The sequence below is a fragment of the Phyllobates terribilis genome, unplaced genomic scaffold, assembly GCF_046119375.1.
Source record: "Phyllobates terribilis strain yellow unplaced genomic scaffold, ASM4611937v1 Scaffold_10__3_contigs__length_209671492, whole genome shotgun sequence".
NCBI lineage: Eukaryota > Metazoa > Chordata > Amphibia > Anura > Dendrobatidae > Phyllobates > Phyllobates terribilis.
Genome location: NW_027362770.1, coordinates 202,659,853 through 202,674,458, shown reverse-complemented (window position 1 = coordinate 202,674,458; position 14,606 = coordinate 202,659,853). Strand labels below are relative to the sequence as shown.

The 14,606-nt window shown below is 53.9% G+C and overlaps 1 protein-coding gene across 1 annotated transcript in view; it reads left to right on the top strand.

Moving 5' to 3' along the window:
• Positions 1-7,386: 7,386 nt before the first annotated feature.
• LOC141164098 (uncharacterized) overlaps positions 7,387-14,606 on the top strand; it is a 28,665-nt gene continuing 21,445 nt past the window's right edge. The window contains exons 1-2 of the mRNA XM_073649252.1: positions 7,387-7,401; positions 7,518-8,156. Coding sequence (XP_073505353.1) covers positions 7,387-7,401; positions 7,518-8,156 — 654 coding nt within the window. The remainder of the gene's footprint in view (positions 7,402-7,517; positions 8,157-14,606) is intronic.

The following is a 14,606-nucleotide window of genomic DNA, read 5'->3' as shown; positions in this document are numbered from 1 at the left end:
TGGGCACTGTATGACTCTGGGCACTGTATGACTCTGGACACTGTATGACTCTGGGCACTGTATGATTGGGCACTGTATGACTGGGCACTGTGTGACTCTGGGCACTGTATGACTGGGCACTGTATGACTGGGCACTGTATGACTGGGCTCTGTATGACTGGGCACTGTATGACTCTGGACACTGTATGACTGGGCACTGTATGACTGGGCACTGTATGACTCTGGGTACTGTATGACTCTGGGCACTGTATGACTCTGGGCAAAGTATGACTGGGCACTGTGTGACTCTGGGCACTGTATGACTCTGGCTTCTGTATAACTCTGGGCACTGTATGACTGGGCACTGTATGACTGGGCTCTGTATGACTCTGGGCACTGAATGACTCTGGGCACTGTATGACTGTGCACTGTATGACTGGGCACTGTATGACTCTGGGCACTGTATGACTGGGCACTGTATGACTGGGCACTGTATGACTCTGAGCACTGTATGACTGGGCACTGTATGACTCTGGGCACTGTATGACTGGGCACTGTATGACTGGGCACTGTATGACTCTGGGTACTGTATGACTCTGGGCACTGTATGACTGGGCACTGTATGACTGGGTACTGTATGACTGAGCACTGTATGACTCTGAGCACTGTATGACTGGGCACTGTATGACTCTGGGCACTGTATGACTGGGCACTGTGTGACTCTAGACACTGTATGACTGAGCACTGTATGACTGGGCACTGTATGACTCTGGACACTGTATGAGTGAGCACTGTATGACTCTGGGCACTGTATGACTCTGGGCACTGTATGACTGGGCACTGTATGACTGGGTACTGTATGACTCTGGGCACTGTATGACTGGGCACTCTATGACTCTGGACACTGTGTGACTGGGCACTGTATGACTCTGGACACTGTATGACTGGGCACTGTATGACTGGGCACTGTATGACTCTGGGCACTGTATGACTCTGGACACTGTATGACTGGGCACTGTATGACTCTGGACACTGTATGACTGGGCACTGTATGACTGGGCACTGTATGACTCTGGGTACTGTATGACTGGGCACTGTATGACTCTGGGCACTGTATAACTCTGGGCACTGTATGACTGGGCACTGCATGTCTGGGCTCTGTATGACTAGCACTGTATGACTCTGGGCACTGTATGACTCTGGGCACTGTATGACTGGGCACTGTATGACTCTGGACACTGTATGACTGGGCACTGTGTGACTGAGCACTGTATGACTGGGCACTGTATAACTGGCATTATATGACTCTGGGCACTGTATGACTGGGCACTGTATGACTGGGCACTGTATGACTCTGGGCACTGTATGACTGGGCACTGTATGACTGGGTACTGTATGACTCTGGGCACTGTATGACTCTGGGCACTGTATGACTGGGCACTGTATGACTGGGTACTGTATGACTCTGGGCACTGTATGACTCTGTGCACTGTATGACTCTGAGCACTGTATGACTGGGCACACCATCCTTATTGAAAAAATGACCAAGTATGCAATGGACCAGGCAACTGTTAGGTGGATTCATAACTGGCTTAGTGATCGGACTCAAAGGGTGGTTGTAAATGGCTTCAAATCCAGCTGGATGAATGTCTCAAGTGGGGTACCACAGGGCTCCGTCCTGGGACCTGTATTGTTCAACATCTTTATCAATGATTTAGATGAAGGAATTGAGGGTAAACTGATTAAATTTGCTGATGACACAAAGCTAGGAGGGATAGCTAATACTAGAGAAGAGAGAGAGAGGATTCAAAAAGACCTAAATAAACTGGAGCAGTGGGCAGCAACCAACAGAATGGTTTTTAACAGGGAAAAATGCAAAGTACTACATCTGGGCAATAAAAATGAAAAAAGCATATACAGAATGGGAGGAATAGAGCTAAGCAACAGTACATGTGAAAAAGACTTAGGTATACTAATAGATCATAGACTGAACATGAGTCAACAGTGTGATGCAGCAGCAAAAAAGGCAAATACAATTCTGGGATGTATTAACAGAAGCATACAATCTAGATCACGTGAAGTCATTATCGGTCTTTACTCCTCTTTGGTCAGACCTCATCTGGAATACTGTGTACAGTTTTGGGCACCACATTTTAAAAAAGACATAGACAAACTGGAGCAAGTTCAGAGAAGAGCGACCAGAATGGTGACTGGTCTGCAAACCATGTCCTATGAGGAACGGTTGCAGGATTTGGGAATGTTTAGCTTGCAAAAAAGAAGACTGAGAGGAGACTTAATAGCTGTCTACAAATATGTCAAGGGCTGTCACATTGTAGAAGGATCATCTTTATTCTCATTTGCACAAGGAAAGACTAGAAGCAATGGGATGAAACTAAATGGGAGGAGACACAGATTAGATATTAGAAAAAACTTTTTGACAGTTAGGGTGATTAATGAGTGGAACAGGCTGCCACGAGAGGTGGTGAGTTCCCCTTCAATGGACGTCTTCAAACAGAGGCTGGACAGACATCTGTCTGAGATGATCTAGTGAATCCTGCTTTGAGCAGGGGGTTGGACCAGATGACCCAGGAGGTCCCTTCCAACTCTACCATTCTATGATTCTATGATTCTATGATTCTCTATGATTCTATGACTCTGGACACTGTATGACTGGGCACTGTATGACTGGGCACTGTATGACTCTGGGTACTGTATGACTGGGCACTGTATGACTCTGGGCACTGTATGACTCTGGACACTGTATGACTGGGCACTGTATGACTCTGTGTACTGTATGACTCTGGGCACTGTATGACTGGGCACTGTATGACTGGGCACTGTATGACTCTGGACACTGTATGACTGGGCACTGTATGACTGGGCACTGTATGACTCTGGGTACTGTATGACTGGGCACTGTATGACTCTGGGCACTGTATAACTCTGGGCACTGTATGACTGGGCACTGCATGACTGGGCTCTGTATGACTGGCACTGTATGACTCTGGGCACTGTATAACTCTGGGCACTGTATGACTGGGCACTGTATGACTGGGCACTGTATGACTCTGGACACTGTATGACTGGGCACTGTATGACTGGGCACTGTGTGACTGAGCACTGTATGACTCTGGGCACTGTATGACTGGGCACTGTATAACTGGCATTATATGACTCTGGGCACTGTATGACTGGGCACTGTATGACTGGGCACTGTATGACTCTGGGCACTGTATGACTGGGCACTGTATGACTTGGTACTGTATGACTCTGGGCACTGTATGACTCTGGGCACTGTATGACTGGGCACTGTATGACTGGGTACTGTATGACTCTGGGCACTGTATGACTGGGCACTGTATGACTGGGTACTGTATGACTCTGGGCACTGTATGACTCTGGGCACTGTATGACTGGGCACTGTATGACTCTGGGCGCTGTATGACTGGGCACTGTATGACTCTGGGCACTGTATGACTCTGGGCACTGTATGACTGGGCACTGTATGACTTGGTACTGTATGACTCTGGGCACTGTATGACTCTGGGCACTGTATGACTGGGCACTGTATGACTGGGTACTGTATGACTCTGGGCACTGTATGACTGGGCACTGTATGACTGGGTACTGTATGACTCTGGGCACTGTATGACTCTGGGCACTGTATGACTGGGCACTGTATGACTCTGGGCGCTGTATGACTGGGCACTGTATGACTCTGGGCACTGTATGACTCTGGGCACTGTATGACTCTGGGCACTGTATGACTGGGCACTGTATGACTCTTTGGGCTATTGAGGGTTAGGGATCTTTCCTGCTAAATCTGAATTTTTATTAAATCTGTGTGACTGGGCACAACATGGCTCTGTATGACTGGGCACCGCATGGCTCCGTATGACTGGGCACCGCATGGCTCTGTATGACTGGGCAACGCATGGCACTGTGTGACTGGGCACCGCATGGCTCTGTATGACTGGGCACCGCATGGCACTGTGTGACTAGGCACCGCATGGCACTGTGTGACTGGGCACCGCATGGCTCTGTGTGACTGGGCACCGCATGGCACTGTGTGACTGGGCACCGCATGGCTCTGTGTGACTGGGCACCGCATGGCACTGTGTGACTGGGCAACGCATGGCTCTGTGTGACTGGGCACCGCATGGCACTGTGTGACTGGGCACCGCATGGCTCTGTGTGACTGGGCAACGCATGGCTCTGTGTGACTGGGCACCGCATGGCACTGTGTGACTGGGCACCGCATGGCTCTGTATGACTGGGCACCGCATGGCACTGTGTGACTGGGCACCGCATTGCACTGTGTGACTGGGCACCGCATGGCTCTGTATGACTGGGCAACGCATGGCACTGTGTGACTGGGCACCGCATGGCTCTGTATGACTGGGCACCGCATGGCACTGTGTGACTGGGCACCGCATGGCACTGTGTGACTGGGCACCGCATGGCTCTGTGTGACTGGGCACCGCATGGCACTGTATGACTGGGCAACGCATGGCTCTGTATGACTGGGCAACGCATGGCTCTGTATGACTGGGCACCGCATGGCTCTGTATGACTGGGCACCGCATGGCACTGTGTGACTGGGCACCGCATGGCTCTGTGTGACTGGGCACAGCATGGCTCTGTGTGACTGGGCACCGCATGGCACTGTGTGACTGGGCACCGCATGGCTCTGTGTGACTGGGCACCGCATGGCACTGTGTGACTGGGCACCGCATGGCTCTGTGTGACTGGGCACCGCTTGGCACTGTATAACTGGGCACCGCATGGCTCTGTATGACTGGGCACCGCATGGCACTGTGTGACTGGGCAACGCATGGCTCTGTGTGACTGGGCACCGCATGGCTCTGTGTGACTGGGCAACGCATGGCTCTGTGTGACTGGGCACCGCATGGCTCTGTGTGACTGGGCACCGCATGGCTCTGTGTGACTGGGCAACGCATGGCTCTGTGTGACTGGGCACCGCATGGCTCTGCGTGACTGGGCAACGCATGGCACTGTGTGACTGGGCACCGCATGGCTCTGTGTGACTGGGCAACGCATGGCTCTGTGTGACTGGGCACCGCATGGCTCTGTGTGACTGGGCAACGCATGGCTCTGTGTGACTGGGCACCGCATGGCTCTGTGTGACTGGGCACCGCTTGGCACTGTATGACTGGGCACCGCATGGCTCTGTATGACTGGGCACCGCATGGCACTGTGTGACTGGGCAACGCATGGCTCTGTGTGACTGGGCACCGCATGGCTCTGTGTGACTGGGCAACGCATGGCTCTGTGTGACTGGGCACCGCATGGCTCTGTGTGACTGGGCACCGCATGGCACTGTGCGACTGGGCACCGCATGGCTCTGTGTGACTGGGCACCGCATGGCTCTGTGTGACTGGGCAACGCATGGCACTGTGTGACTGGGCACCGCATGGCTCTGTGTGACTGGGCACCGCTTGGCACTGTATGACTGGGCACCGCATGGCTCTGTGTGACTGGGCACCGCATGGCACTGTGTGACTGGGCAACGCATGGCTCTGTGTGACTGGGCACCGCATGGCTCTGTGTGACTGGGCAACGCATGGCTCTGTGTGACTGGGCAACGCATGGCTCTGTGTGACTGGGCACCGCATGGCTCTGTGTGACTGGGCAACGCATGGCTCTGTGTGACTGGGCACCGCATGGCTCTGTGTGACTGGGCAACGCATGGCACTGTGTGACTGGGCACCGCATGGCTCTGTGTGACTGGGCAACGCATGGCTCTGTGTGACTGGGCACCGCATGGCTCTGTGTGACTGGTCAACGCATAGCTCTGTGTGACTGGGCACCGCATGGCTCTGTGTGACTGGGCACCGCTTGGCACTGTATGACTGGGCACCGCATGGCTATGACTGGGCACCGCATGGCACTGTGTGACTGGGCAACGCATGGCTCTGTGTGACTGGGCACTGCATGGCTCTGTGTGACTGGGCAACGCATGGCTCTGTGTGACTGGGCACCGCATGGCTCTGTGCGACTGGGCACCGCATGGCACTGTGCGACTGGGCACCACATGGCTCTGTGTGACTGGGCACCGCATGGCACTGTGTGACTGGGCACCGCATGGCTCTGTGTGACTGGGCACCGCATGGCTCTGTGTGACTGGGCACCGCATGGCTCTGTGTGACTGGGCAACGCATGGCTCTGTGTGACTGGGCAACGCATGGCACTGTGTGACTGGGCACCGCATGGGTCTGTGTGACTGGGCAACGCATGGCTCTGTGTGACTGGGCAACGCATGGCTCTGTGTGACTGGGCAACGCATGGCTCTGTGTGACTGGGCACCGCATGGCTCTGTGTGACTGGGCACCGCATGGCACTGTGTGACTGGGCAACGCATGGCTCTGTGTGACTGGGCACCGCATGGCTCTGTATGACTGGGCAACGCATGGCACTGTGTGACTGGGCACCGCATGGCTCTGTGTGACTGGGCACCGCATGGCACTGTCTGACTGGGCAACGCATGGCTCTGTGTGACTGGGCACCGCATGGCACTGTGTGACTGGGCACCGCATGGCTCTGTGTGACTGGGCACCGCATGGCTCTGTGTGACTGGGCACCGCTTGGCACTGTATGACTGGGCACCGCATGGCTCTGTATGACTGGGCACCGCATGGCACTGTGTGACTGGGCAACGCATGGCTCTGTGTGACTGGGCACCGCATGGCTCTGTGTGACTGGGCAACGCATGGCTCTGTGTGACTGGGCACCGCATGGCTCTGTGTGACTGGGCACCGCTTGGCACTGTATGACTGGGCACCGCATGGCTCTGTATGACTGGGCACCGCATGGCTCTGTGTGACTGGGCACCGCATGGCTCTGTGTGACTGGGCAACGCATGGCACTGTATGACTGGGCACCGCATGGCTCTGTATGACTGGGCACCGCATGGCTCTGTGTGACTGGGCACCGCATGGCTCTGTGTGACTGGGCACCGCATGGCTCTGTGTGACTGGGCACCGCTTGGCACTGTATGACTGGGCACCGCATGGCACTGTGTGACTGGGCAACGCATGGCTCTGTATGACTGGGCACCGCATGGCACTGTGTGACTGGGCAACGCATGGCTCTGTGTGACTGGGCACCGCATGGCTCTGTGTGACTGGGCAACGCATGGCTCTGTGTGACTGGGCACCGCATGGCTCTGTGTGACTGGGCACCGCTTGGCACTGTATGACTGGGCACCGCATGGCACTGTGTGACTGGGCAACGCATGGCTCTGTGTGACTGGGCAACGCATGGCTCTGTGTGACTGGGCACCGCATGGCTCTGTGTGACTGGGCACCGCATGGCTCTGTGTGACTGGGCAACGCATGGCTCTGTGTGACTGGGCACCGCATGGCTCTGTGTGGGCACAGTGTGGTAATGGCCCTGGACTGTGTGAGGACAGGACGAATACTGCGCAATGTCAGCCATTAGGAGAGAACCAATCGGTACCTTGCGGTTATTCCCGGCACCATGCGGTTCTTATCTGCACCCTGCAGGCATTGGTCTAGTGGGCAGCAGGGGGCGCTGCAGGCGCTGCCCCTCCCCCTCTGTGCATTCTGCGTTACACGGGGAGTTTTCCAGTAATTGTTAATAAGAGACTGATCCATGAAAGTGAAAATAACAGAAAAGCCGCAAAAATCTCACAGCAGCGACACAGCGGAGGAGACAGGCTGCGACACAGCGGAGGAGAGAGGCTGCGACACAGCGGAGGAGACAGGCTGCGACACAGCGGAGGAGAGAGGCTGCGACACAGCGGAGGAGAGAGGCTGCGACACAGCGGAGGAGAGAGGCTGCGACACAGCGGAGGAGAGAGGCTGCGACACAGCGGAGGAGAGAGGCTGCGACACAGCGGAGGAGACAGGCTGCGACACAGCGGAGGAGAGAGGCTGCGACACAGCGGAGGAGACAGGCTGCGACACAGCGGAGGAGAGAGGCTGCGACACAGCGGAGGAGAGAGGCTGCGACACAGCGGAGGAGAGAGGCTGCGACACAGCGGAGGAGAGAGGCTGCGACACAGCGGAGGAGACAGGCTGCGACACAGCGGAGGAGAGAGGCTGCGACACAGCGGAGGAGAGAGGCTGCGACACAGCGGAGGAGAGAGGCTGCGACACAGCGGGGTCCGGAGTCGGGAGCAGCACAGTCCACAGGTGAGGAAGAGGCGGCTGTACTGTACAGACACTATATATTGTACACTCACACACAGTATATATACACTCAACTCTCCTTCTCTCAATCTTTTCATCTCTACTTCATCCATCTCTCCTTCTCCGTCCATCTCTCCTTCTCCATCCACCTCTCCTTCTCCATCCATCTCTCCTTCTCCATCCATCTCTCCTTCTCCATCCATCTCTCCTTCCTCCTTCTCCATCCATCTCTCCTTCTCCGTCCATCTCTCCTTCTCCATCCATCTCTCCTTCTCCATCCATCTCTCCTTCTCCGTCCATCTCTCCTTCTCCGTCCATCTCTCCTTCTCCATCCATCTCTCCTTCTCCGTCCATCTCTCCTTCTCCGTCCATCTCTCCTTCTCCATCCATCTCTCCTTCTCCATCCATCTCTCCTTCTCCGTCCATCTCTCCTTCTCCATCCATCTCTCCTTCTCCATCCATCTCTCCTTCTCTATCCATCTCTCCTTCTCCGTCCATCTCTCCTTCTCCGTCCATCTCTCCTTCTCCATCCATCTCTCCTTCTCCGTCCATCTCTCCTTCTCCGTCCATCTCTCCTTCTCCATCCATCTCTCCTTCTCCATCCATCTCTCCTTCTCCGTCCATCTCTCCTTCTCCGTCCATCTCTCCTTCTCCATCCATCTCTCCTTCTCCGTCCATCTCTCCTTCTCCGTCCATCTCTCCTTCTCCATCCATCTCTCCATCTCTACTTAATCCATCTCTCTACCTCTCCTTCTCCATCCATCTCTCCTTCTTCATCCATCTCTTCATCTCTCCTTCTCCATCCATCTCTCCTTCTCCGTCCATCTCTCCTTCTCCATCCATCTCTCCTTCTCCATCCATCTCTCCTTCTCCGTCCATCTCTCCTTCTCCGTCCATCTCTCCTTCTCCGTCCATCTCTCCTTCTCCGTCCATCTCTCCTTCTCCATCCATCTCTCCTTCTCCATCCATCTCTCCTTCTCCGTCCATCTCTCCTTCTCCGTCCATCTCTCCTTCTCCGTCCATCTCTCCTTCTCCGTCCATCTCTCCTTCTCCATCCATCTCTCCTTCTTCATCCATCTCTCCTTCTCCATCCATCTCTCCTTCTCCATCCATCTCTCCTTCTCCATCCATCTCTCCTTCTCCATCCATCTCTCCTTCTCCGTCCATCTCTCCTTCTCCGTCCATCTCTCCTTCTCCGTCCATCTCTCCTTCTTCATCCATCTCTCCTTCTCCATCCATCTCTCCTTCTTCATCCATCTCTCCTTCTCCATCCATCTCTCCATCTCCATCCATCTCTCCTTCTCCATCCATCTCTCCTTCCCCATCCATCTCTCCTTCTCCATCCATCTCTCCTTCTTCATCCATCTCTCCTTCTCCATCCATCTCTCCTTCTCTATCCATCTCTCCTTCTCCATCCATCTCTCCTTCTCCATCCATCTCTCCTTCTTCATCCATCTCTCCTTCCCCATCTATCTCTCCTTCTTCATCCATCTCTCCTTCTCCATCCATCTCTCCATCTCCATCCATCTCTCCTTCTCCATCCATCTCTCCTTCTTCATCCATCTCTCCTTCTCCATCAATCTCTCCATCTCCATCCATCTCTCCTTCTCCATCCATCTCTCCATCTCCCCTTCTCCACCCATCTCTCCTTCTTCATCCAACTCTCCTTCTCCATCCATCTCTCCTTCTCCATCCATCTCTCCTTCTCCATCCATCTCCCCTTCTCCATCCATCTCTCCTTCTCCATCCATCTCTCCTTCTCCGTCCATCTCTCCTTCTCCATCCATCTCTCCATCTCCATCCATCTCTCCTTCTCCATCCATCTCTACTTCCCCATCCATCTCTCCTTCTCCATCCATCGCTCCTTCTCCATCCATCTCTCCTTCTTCATCCATCTCTCCTTCTCCATCCATCTCTCCTTCTCTATCCATCTCTCCTTCTCCATCCATCTCTCCTTCTCCATCCATCTCTCCTTCTCCATCCATCTCTCCATCTCCATCCATCTCTCCTTCTCCATCCATCTCTCCATCTGCCCTTCTCCATCCATCTCTCCTTCTTCATCCATCTCTCCTTCTCCATCCATCTCTCCTTCTCCATCCATATCTCCTTCTCCATCCATCTCCCCTTCTCCATCCATCTCTCCTTCTCCATCCATCTCTCCTTCTCCATCCATCTCTCCTTCTCCATCCATCTCTCCTTCTCCATCCATCTCTCCTGCTCCATCCATCTCCCCTTCTCCATCCATCTCTCCTTCTTCATCCATCTCTCCTTCTCCATCCATCTCTCCTTCCTCCTTCTCCATCCATCTCTCCTTCTCCGTCCATCTCTCCTTCTCCGTCCATCTCTCCTTCTCCGTCCATCTCTCCTTCATCCATCTCTCCTTCTTCATCCATCTCTCCTCCATCCATCTCTCCTTCTCCATCCATCTCTCCTTCTCCATCCATCTCTCCTTCTTCATCCATCTCTCCTTCTCCATCCATCTCTCCTTCTCCATCCATCTCTCCTTCTCCATCCATCTCTCCTTCTCCATCCATCTCCCCTTCTCCATCCATCTCTCCTTCTTCATCCATCTCTCCTTCTCCATCCATCTCTCCTTCCTCCTTCTCCATCCATCTCTCCTTCTCCATCTATCTCCCCTTCTCCATCCATCTCTCCTTCTCCATCCATCTCTCCTTCTCCATCCATCTCTCCTTCTGCATCCATCTCTCCTTCTCCATCCATCTCTCCTTCTCCATCCATCTCCCCTTCTCCATCCATCTCTCCTTCTCCATCCATCTCTCCTTCTGCATCCGTCTCTCCTTCTCCATCCGTCTCTCCTTCTCCATCCGTCTCTCCTTCTCCATCCATCTCCCCTTCTCCATCCATCTCTCCTTCTCCATCCATCTCTCCTTCTCCATCCATCTCTCCTTCTCCATCCATCTCTCCTTCTCCGTCCATCTCCCCTTCTCCATCCATCTCTCCTTCTCCGTCCATCTCTCCTTCTCCGTCCATCTCTCCTTCTCCGTCCATCTCCCCTTCTCCGTCCATCTCCCCTTCTCCGTCCATCTCTCCTTCTCCGTCCATCTCTCCTTCTCCGTCCATTTCTCCTTCTCCGTCCATCTCTCCTTCTCTGTCCATCTCTCCTTCTCCGTCCATCTCCCCTTCCCCGTCCATCTCCCCTTCTCCGTCCATCTCTCCTTCTCCGTCCATCTCTCCTTCTCCGTCCATCTCTCCTTCTCCGTCCATCTCTCCTTCTTCCATCTCTCCTTCTTCATCCATCTCTCCTTCTCCATCCATCTCTCCTTCTCCATCCATCTCTCCTTCTCCATCCATCTCTCCTTCTTCATCCATCTCTCCTTCTCCATCCATCTCTCCTTCTCCATCCATCTCTCCTTCTCCATCCATCTCTCCTTCTCCATCCATCTCCCCTTCTCCATCCATCTCTCCTTCTTCATCCATCTCTCCTTCTCCATCCATCTCTCCTTCCTCCTTTTCCATCCATCTCTCCTTCTCCATCCATCTCCCCTTCTCCATCCATCTCTCCTTCTCCATCCATCTCTCCTTCTGCATCCATCTCTCCTTCTCCATCCATCTCTCCTTCTCCATCCATCTCCCCTTCTCCATCCATCTCTCCTTCTCCATCCATCTCTCCTTCTCCATCCATCTCCCCTTCTCCGTCCATCTCTCCTTCTCCGTCCATCTCTCCTTCTCCGTCCATCTCTCCTTCTCCGTCCATCTCTCCTTCTCCGTCCATCTCCCCTTCTCCGTCCATCTCCCCTTCTCCGTCCATCTCTCCTTCTCCGTCCATCTCTCCTTCTCCATCCATCTCTCCTTCTCCATCCATCTCTCCTTCTCCATCCATCTCTCCTTCTCCGTCTATCTCTCCTTCTCCGTCCATCTCTCCTTCTCCGTCCATCTCTCCTTCTCCGTCCATCTCTCCTTCTCCGTCCATCTCTCCTTCTCCGTCCATCTCTTCTTCTCCGTCCATCTCTCCTTCTCCATCCATCTCTCCTTCTCCATCCATTTCTCCTTCTCCATCCATCTCCCCTTCTCCATCCATCTCTCCTTCTTCATCCATCTCTCCTTCTCCATCCATCTCTCCTTCCTCCTTCTCCATCCATCTCTCCTTCTCCATCCATCTCCCCTTCTCCATCCATCTCTCCTTCTCCATCCATCTCTCCTTCTCCATCCATCTCTCCTTCTGCACCCATCTCTCCTTCTCCATCCATCTCTCCTTCTCCATCCATTTCCCCTTCTCCATCCATCTCTCCTTCTCCATCCATCTCTCCTTCTGCATCCATCTCTCCTTCTCCATCCATCTCTCCTACTCCATCCATCTCTCCTTCTCCATCCATCTCCCCTTCTCCATCCATCTCTCCTTCTCCATCCATCTCTCCTACTCCATCCATCTCTCCTTCTCCATCCATCTCTCCTTCTCCGTCCATCTCCCCTTCTCCGTCCATCTCCCCTTCTCCGTCCATCTCTCCTTCTCCGTCCATTTCTCCTTCTCCGTCCATCTCTCCTTCTCCGTCCATCTCTCCTTCTCCGTCCATCTCTCCTTCTCCGTCCATCTCTCCTTCTCCGTCCATCTCCCCTTCTCCGTCCATCTCCCCTTCTCCGTCCATCTCTCCTTCTCCGTCCATCTCTCCTTCTCCGTCCATCTCTCCTTCTCCGTCCATCTCTCCTTCTCCATCCATCTCTCATTCTCCATCCATCTCTCCTTCTCCATCCATCTCCCCTTCTCCGTCCATCTCTTCCTTCTCCGTCCATCTCTCCTTCTCCATCCATCTCTCCTTCTCCATCCATCTCTCCTTCTCCGTCCATCTCTCCTTCTCCGTCCATCTCCCCTTCTCCGTCCATCTCCCCTTCTCCGTCCATCTCTCCTTCTCCGTCCATCTCCCCTTCTCCGTCCATCTCCCCTTCTCCGTCCATCTCCCCTTCTCCATCCATCTCTCCTTCTCCATCCATCTCTCCTTCTCCATCCATCTCTCCTTCTTCATCCATCTCTCTTTCTCCATCCATCTCTCCTTCTCCATCCATCTCTCCTTCTCCATCCATCTCTCCTTCTCCATCCATCTCTCCTTCTTCATCCATCTCTCCTTCTCCATCCATCTCTCCTTCCTCCTTCTCCATCCATCTCTCCTTCTCCATCCATCTCCCCTTCTCCATCCATCTCTCCTTCTCCATCCATCTCTCCTTCTCCATCCATCTCTCCTTCTGCATCCATCTCTCCTTCTCCATCCATCTCTCCTTCTCCATCCATCTCCCCTTCTCCATCCATCTCTCCTTCTCCATCCATCTCTCCTTCTGCATCCGTCTCTCCTTCTCCATCCGTCTCTCCTTCTCCATCCGTCTCTCCTTCTCCATCCATCTCCCCTTCTCCATCCATCTCTCCTTCTCCATCCATCTCTCCTTCTCCATCCATCTCTCCTTCTCCATCCATCTCTCCTTCTCCGTCCATCTCCCCTTCTCCGTCCATCTCCCCTTCTCCGTCCATCTCTCCTTCTCCGTCCATCTCTCCTTCTCCGTCCATCTCTCCTTCTCCGTCCATCTCTCCTTCTCCGTCCATCTCCCCTTCTCCGTCCATCTCCCCTTCTCCGTCCATCTCTCCTTCTCCGTCCATCTCTCCTTCTCCGTCCATCTCTCCTTCTCCATCCATCTCTCCTTCTCCGTCCATCTCTCCTTCTCCGTCCATCTCTCCTTCTCCGTCCATCTCTCCTTCTCCGTCCATCTCTCCTTCTCCGTCCATCTCTCCTTCTCCATCCATCTCTCCTTCTCCATCCATCTCTCCTTCTCCATCCATCTCCCCTTCTCCATCCATCTCTCCTTCTTCATCCATCTCTCCTTCTCCATCCATCTCTCCTTCCTCCTTCTCCATCCATCTCTCCTTCTCCATCCATCTCCCCTTCTCCATCCATCTCTCCTTCTCCATCCATCTCTCCTTCTCCATCCATCTCTCCTTCTGCACCCATCTCTCCTTCTCCATCCATCTCTCCTTCTCCATCCATTTCCCCTTCTCCATCCATCTCTCCTTCTCCATCCATCTCTCCTTCTGCATCCATCTCTCCTTCTCCATCCATCTCTCCTACTCCATCCATCTCTCCTTCTCCATCCATCTCCCCTTCTCCATCCATCTCTCCTTCTCCATCCATCTCTCCAACTCCATCCATCTCTCCTTCTCCATCCATCTCTCCTTCTCCGTCCATCTCCCCTTCTCCGTCCATCTCTCCTTCTCCGTCTATCTCCCCTTCTCCGTCCATCTCTCCTTCTCCATCCATCTCTCCTTCTCCATCCATCTCTCCTTCTCCGTCCATCTCCCCTTCTCCGTCCATCTCCCCTTCTCCGTCCATCTCTCCTTCTCCGTCCATCTCTCCTTCTCCGTCCATCTCCCCTTCTCCGTCCATCTCTCCTTCTCCGTCCATCTCTCCTTCTCCGTCCATCTCCCCTTCTCCGTCAATCTCCCCTTCTCCATCC